This window comes from Astyanax mexicanus, chromosome 1, assembly GCF_023375975.1.
Source record: "Astyanax mexicanus isolate ESR-SI-001 chromosome 1, AstMex3_surface, whole genome shotgun sequence".
Taxonomy (NCBI): domain Eukaryota; kingdom Metazoa; phylum Chordata; class Actinopteri; order Characiformes; family Acestrorhamphidae; genus Astyanax; species Astyanax mexicanus.
The window spans coordinates 33,792,992-33,807,706 of NC_064408.1; the positions used below are offsets into that span (position 1 = coordinate 33,792,992).

At 39.1% G+C, this 14,715-nt stretch overlaps 1 protein-coding gene across 2 annotated transcripts in view; it reads right to left on the minus strand.

The window, feature by feature from the left end:
- nova1 (NOVA alternative splicing regulator 1) overlaps positions 1-11,519 on the minus strand; it is a 53,176-nt gene extending 41,657 nt beyond the window's left edge. Inside the window, exon 1 of one of the 2 annotated variants that reach the window (XM_007257470.4) lies at positions 10,787-11,519. In XM_007257470.4, the coding sequence (XP_007257532.1) occupies positions 10,787-10,919 (133 nt within the window). In that variant the 5' untranslated portion in view covers positions 10,920-11,519. Of the gene's footprint in view, positions 1-764; positions 1,416-10,786 lie in introns of those variants that run through there. The other variant, XM_007257471.4, reaches the window with a different exon arrangement.
- Between the last annotated feature and the right edge of the window lie 3,196 nt (positions 11,520-14,715).

Genomic DNA, 14,715 nt, shown 5'->3' on the forward strand with positions numbered 1-14,715 from the left:
CATGTCATGAATGCTTTTCTGTTTCTACTTCACCCCTGGCAGCTTTGTACCATCAGTCCAAAGGTGCGAATGGTCCAGAGGTGCAACGGCAGATGCACCTTTGTTACCTGTGGTCTAAAAGCAATCAGAAGCAGACTGTGTTAAAAGGCTGATCCCAGACCAGCAGCAGAGCGTGGGGGGAGCCATCTTCCGCCTCCTGCTTGCGGCACAGTGCCGCGTGTGGATAATGAGAGGGGAGGTGCGAGGAGAAGCCGCGGCATGAGTAACAGGTTTTTCTGCATCCTGCTCCAGAGTAAATATGACAATCTGTTGCTGTGATCCACCAGGGAACCAAACTAACGGAGTCGCAAACACAGGCAGAGGCTTGGAGACTCCAAACCAAACCATTTCTCAGTTACTTACACATGCTCTCTCTTTCTCACACAAAAACACACACACACATACACTCACATTCAATCGTACAAATATATAAATATATATGCACACACTCAATGTGTCAAGGGAGTTTTGTGCAAGCACATGAGGGGGGTGGGTCAAGAGGGATTGCATTGTAAGCACCCCGGTACGCACACACCCGACATGTGAAAAGGGGGGCCCGTCCTGGACACTCGGCAAGGACAAACAAGCCACTTCGTCTCATGGAATGAATGAATGGACGCCGATGGAGAGCGATGAAAGAAAAGATGGGAACGCTCACACAAAAAAAAATCCATCCGGACGCACAGCATTCAACAAGTCAACAAAAGGGGGGCTGGATCTCTCACCCATTGTGGCGAGCTTGTGGTCCGGATCAGCTCAGACGGCCATGAACATGGGGCGCGAAGCAGCTGGCGGCTGGATGGGCATGGAGAAGGACGGCTATCGTCGAAGAACTTGCCCGGTCGAACCTCTTTTTTCCCCTCTTTTTCCCCGGGTTAGTCTCCGAGATACAGGGGGACAACGTCAAAGAGTCCTTCTCTCCATCCCCACAAAGCACCCCGTCTATTTCTCTTTCTCTCTCTTATTGTGTGATCTTTATGCTGCTGCCGTACGTGTCTATGTGTGTGTATGTGTGTGTGTGTTGGAGGCAGAGAGGCTGTGTATTGTTCAAGCGGCGGAGGACTGAAGGGGGGAATCTTCCTACTGCATCACCCTCTCTGCTCTCTCTCATCCATATTCATGGACAACTCCAGCGCTCTGCAGCATTGTACAGAGAGGCACCTAGCGTGTCCAATCACCCTGCACCCCTCCCCAACGTCACACACATACGCACACACTCTTACACACTGACACACACAAACACACACACAGGCTTTCTTCTTCTTCTTCTTCACCCCCCTATTTGACGCAGCACGGCAAAAGACATAGCGCCCCACGCACGTTCGGGCGAAAGACGGAAAGGTGGGATGATGGAGGGAAGGTTGCGGAGGTAGAGAAAGAGCGAGGGAGTGACCTTGCGTGAGGCGGAGAGGAGGTGCGACGAGTGAGGCGCGGGGGTAAAGGGGCGGCGAACGCCTTGGACGGCCATATTGGAAAAGGCGGATGGGGAAAGTGGGGAAAGGAGACGGGGAAAGACAAAGGAAAAGGACGTGTACGGAAAGAATGGGAGGGATGGAAAGAGAAGGGGACAGAGGGAAAGTTTGGGTGGGGGCGGTTTAAGAAATTGAAGGCCGTGAGATGGCGGCGCGAAAAGGAGGATAAGAGAGAAAGATGTGAAAATTAAAGGGGGGATTTGCCGCAGAGCAGTGTGTAGCGTGCGGCCAACTAAATGACCGCCTATAAATCCTACACAGCTATACCGACCAAAATGAGTGTGTGTGTGTGGTTCTTTCAGGGGGAGGGGCATTGTCTCTAACCCCCACAGTCACTCCTCCATTTGCATAGTGTAATTTTTCATCTCAGAGCGACAAATTGTCTATACGGGTATATGTGCAAGTGTGTGTGTGTGTTGCGCAGTGTGTACGTGTGTGTGTGTGTGTGTGTGTGAGAGAGAGAGAGAGAGAGAGGCAGGGCAGGATGTGCTAGAATGCTCAGGCAAGCCAATCACGTTCAGAGCACAGACTGGACATTCTAGAATCCAAGAGCCCCTCCCCTCTTCACCACCTGCCCCATTCACAGTCTACTCACGTCAACATACACTGCAAGGGCACCTGTGTCCTTCTCTCTAACACATACACACACACACACACACACACACACACACACACATACATACACATATTCACACGCATGCTCATGCTCTCATACACTCCCAGCACCTGCGATCTAACAGACAGAGGTACGAATTGGAAACTGTGCCAAAACCCTGAATCAGATACATTAATGTACCGTTTGCTGTGCAAGACTACAGCACACACACCTGCCTCAGCAGGCTGAGCGACTGTGACTAAATTAGCATCGGCAGTCAATGAAGCGCATTTGTGTAAAAGAGAAAGAGAAAAAAAAAACAGAGGGAAGAAAAAAAAGCATCGGTCAGCATCCGCCCTCTCTGTCAGTCACAAGGGGTCAAAGGTCATATTTTACATATGTATACTATCAGCACAGGTCAGGAGGCACTGAACCATCAGACATCCATGTGTGCCCTGAGAACTGGTTCTGCGATATTCAACAGGACCCGAAAAGCAACAGTAGTGAGATCTGGTAGAGAGGGAGAGTGTTCCTTGTGATGCTTACTTAACCATCTAAGAAATCATCTTTGTCTTAAAATAGGCTCCAGCTAAACTGCTTACACTCATTTAATAAGGGGTTCCTCAATGGTTCTTTACTAAAGGCGAAGTTTCTTTGTCTTGTGTAATGTATCTTCAAATATAAGGGCATGTTGTGCATTGTGTAACATTTTACAATATTGTGAAAAAAGTTTTTTTTTTCTGCAGTATATACAAAACCCTTTTTGCTTTCACTGCATTTCTGTAAATATCAGATAACTGTATTATTTGCTATTTTTAGTGCTGAGTGCTTAATTCAAATTAATTTGGTTAATTAATTACTGTATTTGTCTTGCAATTTTCAGAGTGGGGTATAATTGAAATTGTATGTCTTTACATATATAACCAGCCAGAGGGAATCTCAGTAGATTTCCCTTCACAAAAATAAAAAAGTGGTTATGTTTGCACCATCTTAAATATAAAAACGGTTTGTAATGTTGAAGGAACATGTGGGGTTTTTAAAAAATAGCTAAATAAAACTTTTGGATTAAAATATTGGTAAGGAAAAAAGTTAAAAAATAAATAAAGAAGTAAAAAAAAGAGTAGTTTGCCTGTGATAGCTTTAAACAGTGCAGTTTGTTACTATTTTGGCACATCTACAAATACAATGGATACTACTTTTTACATTTACTTTTACATAAAAAAAAGAATATTGAGATTTTTTACAGTATTACAGAGCCCTAGTTACCTTTACTGTATTTTTATTATTTTTTTCATATTGTATTGCAGAACAGTACACAAAAACCTATCTGCTGTTGTTACAGGTTTAATGATACTTTACTAGTAGTATAAAATCAGAAAAGGGAAATATGTCACATTTAGAAGTTGATTCCACACCCATCATTTCTAATATGAACTCAAAATGCCAGGATTTTTTAACGTAATTTCAGCAAAAGTAATTGCTTCTACATGTCATTATATTAACAATGTTCGGTGTATAAAAGATTAAATAAGAAAAATACATTATATTTGACAAATATATTATGCTTCTCGTAGGTTTGTTACAAAAAATAAAATCAGAACAAGCAACACATTTATTTGAATTTGTCTAATATGACATTGCACATACTGCAATGTGACTATAGCATATGCCCACACTGTAATAAGCACCAGCTACAATTCTGCAAGTATTTTTTACTAGTTTAAGAAAGTAAAGTAAGAGATAATAAACATTAAGTAATAACAAACATTTAACAATATATTTTTTCTCACTGCCGAATATAATTCACCACAAAGAGGTTCAGCATGTTCTCAGTCATTCACTGACAGGCTGATGGCCTGAGTCTAAAACACATAGACAGCAAACTAGGTTCATAAAGCTAAACTGATTCATTGACTGTCAACTGCCTTTGCAAATTGATACAACCTGGTGAAACACTAAAACAACTCCAGAATGATATTAACATATGTTAAATGAATATTTGCCTGTGAAGAAAATTCATCAAAGAAGGGATGCAGAAGTATGTAAAAAAACAGAGAAAAAACAAAAAGCTAAATGTCTATGCGAATGTTACTATGTATATTATAATGTGAAGCCTGCTGAAATTAGTTGTATTTTTAGTCATTCTTAAAGTAGAGCTACAGTAGTAGAGTAAATCTAGATTTAGATTTTTGATTATTATTGGGAATAAACTGATATTTATAAGTTATCATAGCCATATTAACAACAAAAAAAAAACACAATGAAGAACTTCCCCAAACAACATTGTTACAGATCTTCAACAAAGCCTTTTTCATTAAGATGTTTTATACACTTGCCGTGATTAGGGCCACAGTGGGTCCAAAGGAACATTGGGCAAAATGCAGAAATACCTATAATATCAGGGAAACACTTTTCTATTTCTATTCACTCTCCTCTACAGGCAATTTCTAGAGCCAATCCACCTACTGACATGTTTTAAAGGGGTGGGTGGGAGGACATGTGGAGAACACACCAAGCTGCTCACAGTCAGATACAAGAGCAAGGATCAAAGCCACAACCTCAGGATCCTGGATCTCTCTGCAGGCATTGCCACCATGCTCACTTCTGGCCTTGTTATATTATGAACAACTTAAACAAAATAACACTACAGCTTAAAACACACCATGCCATGTTCTGATTGTATGCTGCTTGACTGTATGTCCAATAACATTATTGTAAAATACATTAAATAGTTGATGTGTTTTGTATTTATACAAATCTTACATTACTGATCAACACATAAAAAGCATGGTAATCAGTTGTGTAATACTTGTGTAATAATAACACACACGAGTGGCGAGAGAATTTTCTACACAGAATTTCCATACAGGAGAGCAAAATGGAGGTGAAGTAACATTTTAATAATAACAGACAGTTAAGCTACATCGTTCATCCCTCAGTCAGGTCTGAGTTTTTGACTTTTATCTTTGGGTCCAGTTCTGTTTTACTCAGCATACTACCCTAATTAGCTTTGACTTTAAAATCTGAGTTTTGTGGACAGTGGAGCGGATTGATGGATGGATGACAGTGTTTCAGGGAACTCTCATGTCTATGTTACCTTCTGGTTGCCCCTTTTAGTTTGGTTGTTATAGTCAAATCAATCTTTAGCCACACTCTGATAATATTTCATTTTGTCTGTACTCTTTCTCTGTAAATAAATTAACTCAGAACTAATTCCATTACTTTACTGCTTTCAAGCAAATGACTGTTGGCTTGCTTACTGGGGGGTTTTATGTTTCATATTTTGTTGATCTTTTCTCTTACTAATTTCTGTAAAGCTCTAATGACATGACATTTAACATTTAATGTTAAAAGTGCTATATAAATGAATTTGATTTGATTTAGACCTTACAATTTTTTTAATGGTATACTGAAAGAAACCTATGATAAGTAATATTATGCAATATCTTTAAAAAGACTGACGATTAACTGGGTTCAGTGCAAAGTATTGCATGCAACTATAAATACAATAATTTGTACTTTTAGTGTTTTGTCAGTATTTTTTAACAAATATTGCACATCATTTTAAAGATAAAAAGTATAATATTACATTATTGTTGGTTTATTTTACATTGTTCCTTCAAAGCAAACTGAACCACCAAGCAAACAGACTGCAGTTAAACACGTTTATAGGCAATCAATACTGCTAAAAAACAAAAATCAATGACACGGTATGACAACAGCAGCAGTACAGATATCAGTACAGACACTTATTTAACAGATATGTTAAGTACACAGCAGCTGCTGCAGTCTAAAGTGTACCAATGCAATGCTCTGACAGCCCAAATTGCAATGCAGGTAAATTCAGCACAGAGCTACATCAGTATCTGCTGTGAATCCATCCATTAGGGACGTTCAAGTGCAGTTATACGCATTAATAAAAGATGCAGCCTTGACGTCTTTAAATTACAGCAAACTATAATTGAGAAGTCTGCGTGAGACGCCTGCAACTTTCCCCTCTTTTGAACTCTGTGTGGGCTCTGCATTGTCTGACTAAAAAGCTGCTCAGCATTGAACAATGATATCCGCGGGTGGTATCACGCAGCACTGTGAGTGTGTGTGTATGTGTGAGGGGGAGTCTGTGTGTGTGTGCCTTTCTCCTCAGCCACATTCTTCTCTGGCATTCTGTAGAGATGTTGCTACAATGACACAAGTGCGGCTACAGCTGCACTCTCTCCTCAGCGGGTGCTGTTGTTCCAATGCGTCTTTACACACACACACACACACACACACACACACACACACACACACACACACACACACACACACACACATTCAGACTAAAACTTTGACAAACATTTTATTTTTTCCGACACATACATTATATGGACAAAGGTACTGGGAAACTTGCTTATACAATGTTTCTTGTTGTTTGTTCTAAAACTAAGGCTATAAAAATTATGTATCCTTCTTTTGTTGGAGTCACTGTCTCTGCTGTCCAGGGAAGGAATTATATTAGATTTGGGAGCATTGTTATAAGGACTTCATTGCATTCTGTCACAAGTACATGAAAAATGAAGTCAGCATGTTGAGGGATGAGGGCACGGAACAAAGCTGGGGTGGTTTATACCTCCCTAGCCCACACCTGGCAGAAATGTTTCTTTACTAACACAGGTAAAATTATGTGCTTAGGTGATAATAATGCCTGAACTTTTCTCTCTCTATATCACTCTTTATATTTCTCTATCAAAGTAAATTATGCTATTGCATTAATACGGAGAATATTCTGAAATCAAACTTAATCGTTTTAATTTTTAAAAAGTAGATGCTGAAGCAACTGCCATTACATTTTACTATGTGAATTATTTCAAATGGTTTCATAAATGCATAGAAATTATTGTAGATGGACCAGGCAGAGATTAATTTTCAATTATAGAACTGGAATAAAAGGAAAAATAGAAATGCAGATCGATATAATGACTTCACTATAAAGCCACAGTGTAATGTTTTAAACTATTAAACATTAATGTTTAAGTTCATATTCAGATCCTCAAACACTTCAAACCAAAATGAATCAATAAGTAAAATAAATCATGCTGTGGAAGTGTTTAAAACACTCCACCACTTCCCCATGTCTACCAGCAGACTTCAGATGGTGGGCTTCAAAAAGGCTCTTGTCTGTTTTTTTCTGATTCGTTGGTGGCTTTAGTTCTCACACAGACCGAATTAAACCTTTTGTTTCCACTGGAGTCCATTACCGCTCCTGAATAGGCTTCGCTTTCGGCGGCCGCTGTGAGCTATCAAGCGCTTCATTCATTTTCCACCCAATTTAGCCTGATGCACACAAAGCTGCCTGACACACACCGACCCCCGCCGGCACGGCAGGCCCGGGGGAGATTAGGTCAACGTGGACAGATGCGGCCCGAGTCAGGCCGGAGACTTTATACACTCTGACGCTGCACTTTGAATAAAAAATAGATGAAGAGTCATAAGCCAAAAATATGCTGTCTATTTTAAACGTTTGTTGAAATAAAGTCTAAAGGTTTTGATTATTTGTATATTGATCATTAACACCTTCTGCCAACATTAATATCTTTTTCTTTTCTACAAGACTATAATTGTTATTTTTAAAACAACAATTATTCAAATAAAAATTCACTGTTATTCACTGATGCTTGATCTTATCTGTTATGTTATATATAACTAATATTTCATGTATTGTTTTATTACATTTGTTTTTCTGAAACCACTTTTTTGGTAGTTTTTGTATCTTAAATTATTCAGGTACTTTTTTAAGCATACAGTGGACGTGTTAGTGTACTGAGGGTTGAAGTTGATGTCAGCAGAGAATTTTCGATTAGAAATTGAAAAAATATATTAATCAAATCTGATCCTGTAAGAAATGTATCCTGAAACAGCACATATTTACAATGTGTGTTTTAATGGTGTTAGCAGCGTGTTTCCTTATGTGGGGTATAGAGTAAGGGCTTTAGTCAGTTTAAAACAGCTCACTTTACAGTGCTATTCTTTTTTAAATGAAAAAAAAAATAATAGGAATGTTCGATAATAGCGGAATGATTGGTATTAGCTGTTAATTGCTTTTTTTCTGATATGGTTAATATTTCAAACCAATATTTGCTGATGTATATACTGTATGCCAGAAAATAACCACGCAACACTGACCATGCTACTTTTATAACTAATTGATTTATGCTCATTTTTATTTGATTCATACTTTTTATTATTTATTTTTAGTAGTTTTAAAAATTTAGTAGAATCATAATGATTCGTATTTTATAAATGTTTAAATCAGCATCGCAGATATATACATGCTTCATATTGGATATCAGCATCGGCCCAGAATTTCCACATGGGTGCACCCCTAGACAATTATACTGGTATTAGGCAGTAGTAAAAAGTGAAAAGGTGACACTGCATCATTTTTAGTGTAAATAAAGCATTTTTCACTGTGTAAAAGTATATGGCTATAAACCGAATTAAAATGAGTTTAACACTATATATTACTAAATAGGTTTTGTATTGTTATAACAGAGGCTTTATTTAAAAAAATGCTTTTGTTCTCTGTCATCTTAGAGCCTTCCATGTTCCTACCATTCTCTGGGTTTTTGCCATTGATAATTTACAGCTTAAGTTTTAACTTGTATAAGATGCCAAAGTTATTTAGTACAACTAGCCATCAACTACTATACAATTACCCCACCTTTAAAGTACAACTCCTACAGTACAACTCCTACAAAGCACCTGAACATTTACCTAGCAAGTACTAAGAACTACCCTACTTCTAGTGCAAAACTACCAAAGAACTACTGAAAATTACCCCACTACTGGTGTAAAAGTAGTCCAGAACTGCCCCATTGCTATTGTAAAATTACCCCAGAACTACTGAGAACTACCCCACAGGGAGTGCAAAGCACCACAATTATAAACACAGAAAACATAAGTTCAGTGTTCAGTAATTATCACTGAAAGGAGGTTGCTGTATTAAACATTTATTTTACATGACCGAAAAAAAGAGGAAAAAATCAGGAATTTCTATCAAGTCTACAGTACATTTTTGATCAACCTGTAGTAAAAGAAATCCAAGTCCACAAACTCTTCTCAAAAGCTGCAGCTTCTCTCATAATTTACTTTTGACACTCTTATTTAGCTTTAGTTATTTTCTTAACTAACCCTGTGGTGTGGAGGTTGTATTTTAGTCTGGCTAGCTCTCACTGTGAGTTATTGATCTTCTTCCATTTAAAGATGCTCTATTACAGCCAGCAAAAGGGAGATATAAATAATACACAGATATGATGAAAAAGGTTACAAACAGTTCACAGTTTTTGAGATCAATCTTGAAAAATATCTGATTTATGAATGTCTGATTGCTGTCAATATTTGCAGATGGATGGATGTAACACAACAGCATGTTTACAACAGGTGACTACATGTGTCTGGATTCACTTGATGCTGCCTTGAAATTTTACATGCTGTTGTGCATCTTTTTAACTTTAGGTAGTTTTGTCTGTAATATGTGTTTTTTGTTATTCAGTGTGTCTTGGGGAGACAGCAAAAACTTTCTTAAATCTGTTTTAAACACCTCTCAAAGTGGTTTGAGTGATCAGATTTATTTCTGTCATAAATGTGTCTTGAGTGTGTTTACACTTGCATTTTTAGGAGGCTTAGCCTTATCCAGATAAAATCCTAAGGTGACCAGGTGTAAACAGGGACGTATTCAAACACCTACTAAAGACGCACCTGTTTAATAAAACAACAAACCTGTATTTGTTCCCCGTGCTGGGTTGTGTTATGCTATCCTCTATTTTGTGGTATAATAATTGTTATAAACCTGACAGAGCTTGCTCTTTTTTTCTTTGGTGTTTTCATTTTTAGTTATACTCAAACGAACTGTACACAATTCTGTAAATTGCTTAAATAATTAAAATAGTTTATAGCTAACAGCTCTGTAATTTGTTTGTGTGGCTTCTAGTATGTTCAAATATATATTTTAAACTATAGTTTTGTAATTGCTTCTCCATTAAAAAAACATATGCAGTAAGTTACTCAGCTTTGGACAAAAAATCAGTTCAGTGCATCCCAAGTTCTTGATGTTTTTTTTCTCTCCTCTAATCTTTGGTAAAATCTTAAAAAAAACTAAAATAAAAAACTGTACAGAATACTGTACAGCAGAACTTTCTAGAAACACATTTAAATCTTAGGGATACACTTAACTTTAGGCACATAAAAAGATAAACTTTTAGTGTAATAGTTTATACCTAACACTGAATGTGCAATGTGTTCATATTTTCCATACATTTTCCATACATATATTTTCATACATTTTTAACTAGGAACTCTACAATGCTGTAAAGCAGAAGTTTATAGAAAGCAAAGCAAATATTTTAAACTGTCAAAACAGCCATAAGCACAAACTAAATAAACCACTACAACTAAAAATGTTTTAACAGGAAAAAAACAGTAGTTATTGTGTGACACTACGACCGATATTTCAGTACAGGCGATATATCGACCAGCACTAGTAGTTTTAAACTCTCAGCAATATAGCTAGGTTACCACGCAGGTACCCCAAAATCTTCTCCACCTCTCTGTTACCTCCTCACAACTCGCAGTTAGCCAGTTACACCCTGAGGTTTAGTATATGTAACTGCCTCCTCTATGTGCCCAGCCCTCGGTCACTTACCCCCGGTGTTGGTTCTCTTGGTGCTCCCCGCCGCCTCGGCCGGAGTTTCTAACGGTCTCTTGCGGGAGTCGAGGCTCTCCGGCTCGGTGAGCGGCTGCAGCCCGTTGTGCTGAAGCGGCCCTCCGGCTATCATCCTCCCACTGGCCCTGGGGGCATAAACTCACCGGCCGGAGCGATACAAACCAAAAACAAACGAAAACAGAGAGACCCCCACCCCGCTGTACCCAGCAGCTAATTCAGATCTTATAACGCGCGAAAATCAACTGTGTCGGCGCGAGCGCCTCTCTCTCTCTCTCTCTAGCTCTCACTCCCTCTCTCTCTCTATACCGCACACTCTCTCTCTCTCTCTACCTATCACTATATCGCTCTCTCCCTCACTCTCTATCTATATCGCTCACTCTTTCTCTCTTAATCGCTCGCCCTTAAGCTCCCTCACTCTATCTTTCTCTCCCCCTCTCCTTCTCTCTCTCTTTCTCACTTTATCTATCTCTCTCTCTATATCGCGTTCTCCCTCCCTCTCTCTCTATACTTCTCTCTCTCTAAATATCTAAATATATAAATCCGCCGAGGCTTCAGGAGGCTTAACCAAACTCTGTAAACAGCAAAATAATTCAGAGCTTTTTAAATAGTTTTTAATATACGAAAGTGTAAAATAGTTAAATGTGTTTCTTCGCCTGTCTGCGAGTTTTGTGGGCTGATACGCGAGCGCGTAACAGAAACACGGCCTCTCTGTTAGTTTATTTCATAAAGTGAACATTTCTGTTGCCTGGAGACAGTTTGCTGACATCTCGAGCGCAACGGTTTTTCCCCGCCTGTCCTCCGACAAGCCCCGCCCTTCTGGGTTGCGATTGGTCAGTTGCACGCAGCTCCTACACTAATATTGAATAGTAGTTCATAAAGCAGAGAGGTCTGCCTGTTAGAAAGAACTACTGGCCAATCACAGCGCAGGAGGGCGAGGCTTGTTGCGTAGGCGCTTCACACTGTTTTATCAGAATATTATGACCACCTTTTTGATTCTACACTCATTACCCATTTTTTAGCATCACTAAGCATGTAAGAGCACGTTATAGAAATGTATTTATATTCTGTAGTCCTGTATCTTTTTTTCTGCATACTTTATTATCCTCCTTTCACGCTGTTCTGTAGTGGTCAGGACCCCACAGGACCATCACATCAATATTCAAATAAAAGCTTCCTGTGGGAAGCGCCCTGTGACCACTGAAGAAGGATTAGAGGGTGTGATCCACTCCTACCAGCATAACACACACTAACACACACCACCATCATGTCAGTGTCACTGCAGTAGTAAGAATGAAACAAACTCTAAACTGTGTACTGTGTAAATTTTAAGGTGTGTTTAGGATTGTCGTTGAACTGTAGAAGCTTTGTCTTTTTTATTAACATGCCAGTGTACAGTAATATTTGATTTTAGAATGTGCTGCTATTATATTGAATCCATCCATTACTAACAGTAATATGTTCTCTTTGTGATTGGTTGTATTTTAACTCCACCAGTGCACCTAACAATGCTCATTTGTTATGTCAGGAAAGAGTGGCACTAGATAAAACAATACAAGACATGAATACATATACCATTTTGTGTGCCTGGCAAAAATGAAATTTGGCCTCAAACTTTAACCCATCCGTACATTGAACACACACATACACACTAGTGATTACACTCTGAAGACACACACAGCGAAACAGTGAGCACACATGACTGGAGCGGAGAGCAGGCATCACTGCAGTCAGTGGTGCAAAAAGAGGGTATGCAGCGTATGCGCCGCATGGGGGCACTGCACTAGAGGGGGTGCCAAATCAATGCCGGAAAATTATTTCTAGTCGGCATTATTTGTAAGAGCTCTTTGTTCATGATAATACACAGGGCCGTCGCCTGGCCTGGGCTTCCGGGGCTTTAGCCCTTAATAAATTTCCAGGAGCCCCGAATCGTTTTGCTCAGCTCAGCTGTTTTATAAGTGAGGAGACAGGCCGCTGTCCGCTGTGAATAGAAAACCTCTTGACGCAAATCACGGAGCCAGTTCAGTGATAAAGTTCCGCCTTTCAGGAGAAAGGATCAGCTTGCTGGTTTTGCGGAGCCCGGTGGGCTAGTAGGGAAGCCCCAGCCCCCACCCCACCGCATCGCTGGGGAGGATTTTTGAGTGTTTTTGAGTTCTTGCACCGGGTTTCAGTTAAAACATATCTGGATATACGGCGATTTTTCTAAAAGAAAAGTAACAGAGCTAACCATGTAAACTGTGATGAGATGTTTCTGATAGCTGGTTAAAAAGACTCGTCTCTGAATCAAAACACACAGATCAAGGTTTGAGAATGTACTGATCAGCTAATAACTATTTCATTTTCAAATGAATACTGTGTTTTTATTAATTTAGGGTTTATTAATGTAAGCTATAATTAACAAAAATGTATTTAGCTTAACAGTAAGCTAGAAGCTGGATGTTGTGGATAGTCAGAATATAGTACAATACTTAGTTTAAATGAGTTTATTAACCCTGGTCTCTGCCCTAAAATTGTATGTTTTCCACCGGATCCAACTGATCAGCTAATAAACTAATATAATTAACTGGGCTGAGCCCCGGATTTTTACATACCCAGGCAACGCCCCTGATAATACACATAAAAAAACAGAAGCACAGCACTAATCAGGCGCCCATCCACTCCTTCCCCATCTACCCTCCTGTCACTTCCTCCCAAACACAGGCACTTGAGAACGCGTCCCATAGAGATTTATTTTCTGTCGTGGCGCACCTGCAGTTCAGGTGCTGTATTTACAATGTAACTGATCATAACAAGTAAGTAGAATCATAAAACTAATAAGTTATAGAATAGGGGTTGCCAACGCTGTTTTTTATATTACATAACTGATATTCTGCATCTAGAAATCATTTTGGGGGTGGGGGGGGGGGGGGTGTCGATAGTACATTGGCATACACCTCAAAACGTATGTAGTTGCACCCCTGACTGCAGTGTCCGGGGAGCAGTGAAAGATAAGGGCTTGCCTAAGAGCCCAACACTGGTGGCCTGCCAAACCTGGATATCAAACCCGCAACCTTGTCATCAATGGCTTGATGCTTTAATGGCTCAGCCACCAGTGCCCCCAAATAACATATTAGTGTACATGAATATGTTTCTCCTAGACATAAAACTGTAAAAATAATTTAACATTTTGCCATGCAAATAACTACAGATTAAACTATTAAAAGGTATTGGCCATATGCATTGAACAGTTTCCCACCTTGCACATTATATTTAGCATATTTCTTTCAGTGCTCCTTCAGAAAGTAATATACAACATGTTAAGTAATAATAAAAATGAGACTTCTGATAAACTCTTTAACTCTACTGTTAAAACAACAGACTATGTAATGCTAACACAAATGGCTCTGAATATTTTAATAGGAATTCTGTTCCCTTATTAAAAGGTCTCCTCAGAAACAGGGGTCACACAAGTCAGGGGTAAGATAGAAATAATGAATGTGATTTCAGTGCCTGTTATACCACCAAGTTACTGAGAAAACTCCCCAACTTGGCTGAACACACAGATACTAGAGTACACAAGAGAGCTACAATACAGAGATCTTTAACTGCTCAGGATCTGCAATCATGCTTCTAATTAAGATCATTTAATTTCTAGGTTGTTGCATGTTTTCTTCTAATGAAATGCCAAATGAAATGCCTAATGAAATGCTGGCGACGTTACTTGATTTCAGTTTAATGATTATGACCAAGAGTGTAGGAAAGAATTAGTTGGGGGGACAAATTAACCATAATTAAAAAAGGAGACATTATGTAAGGAGACTGTCTAATTATTGAAACACTAATGCAAACAGTTGTGTTGTGTGTAAAAAACATGGGAAAATCTTTGAGTCAAATGAAAGAGGGTGTTTTTTATTAAAGTGCAAAAATCACTG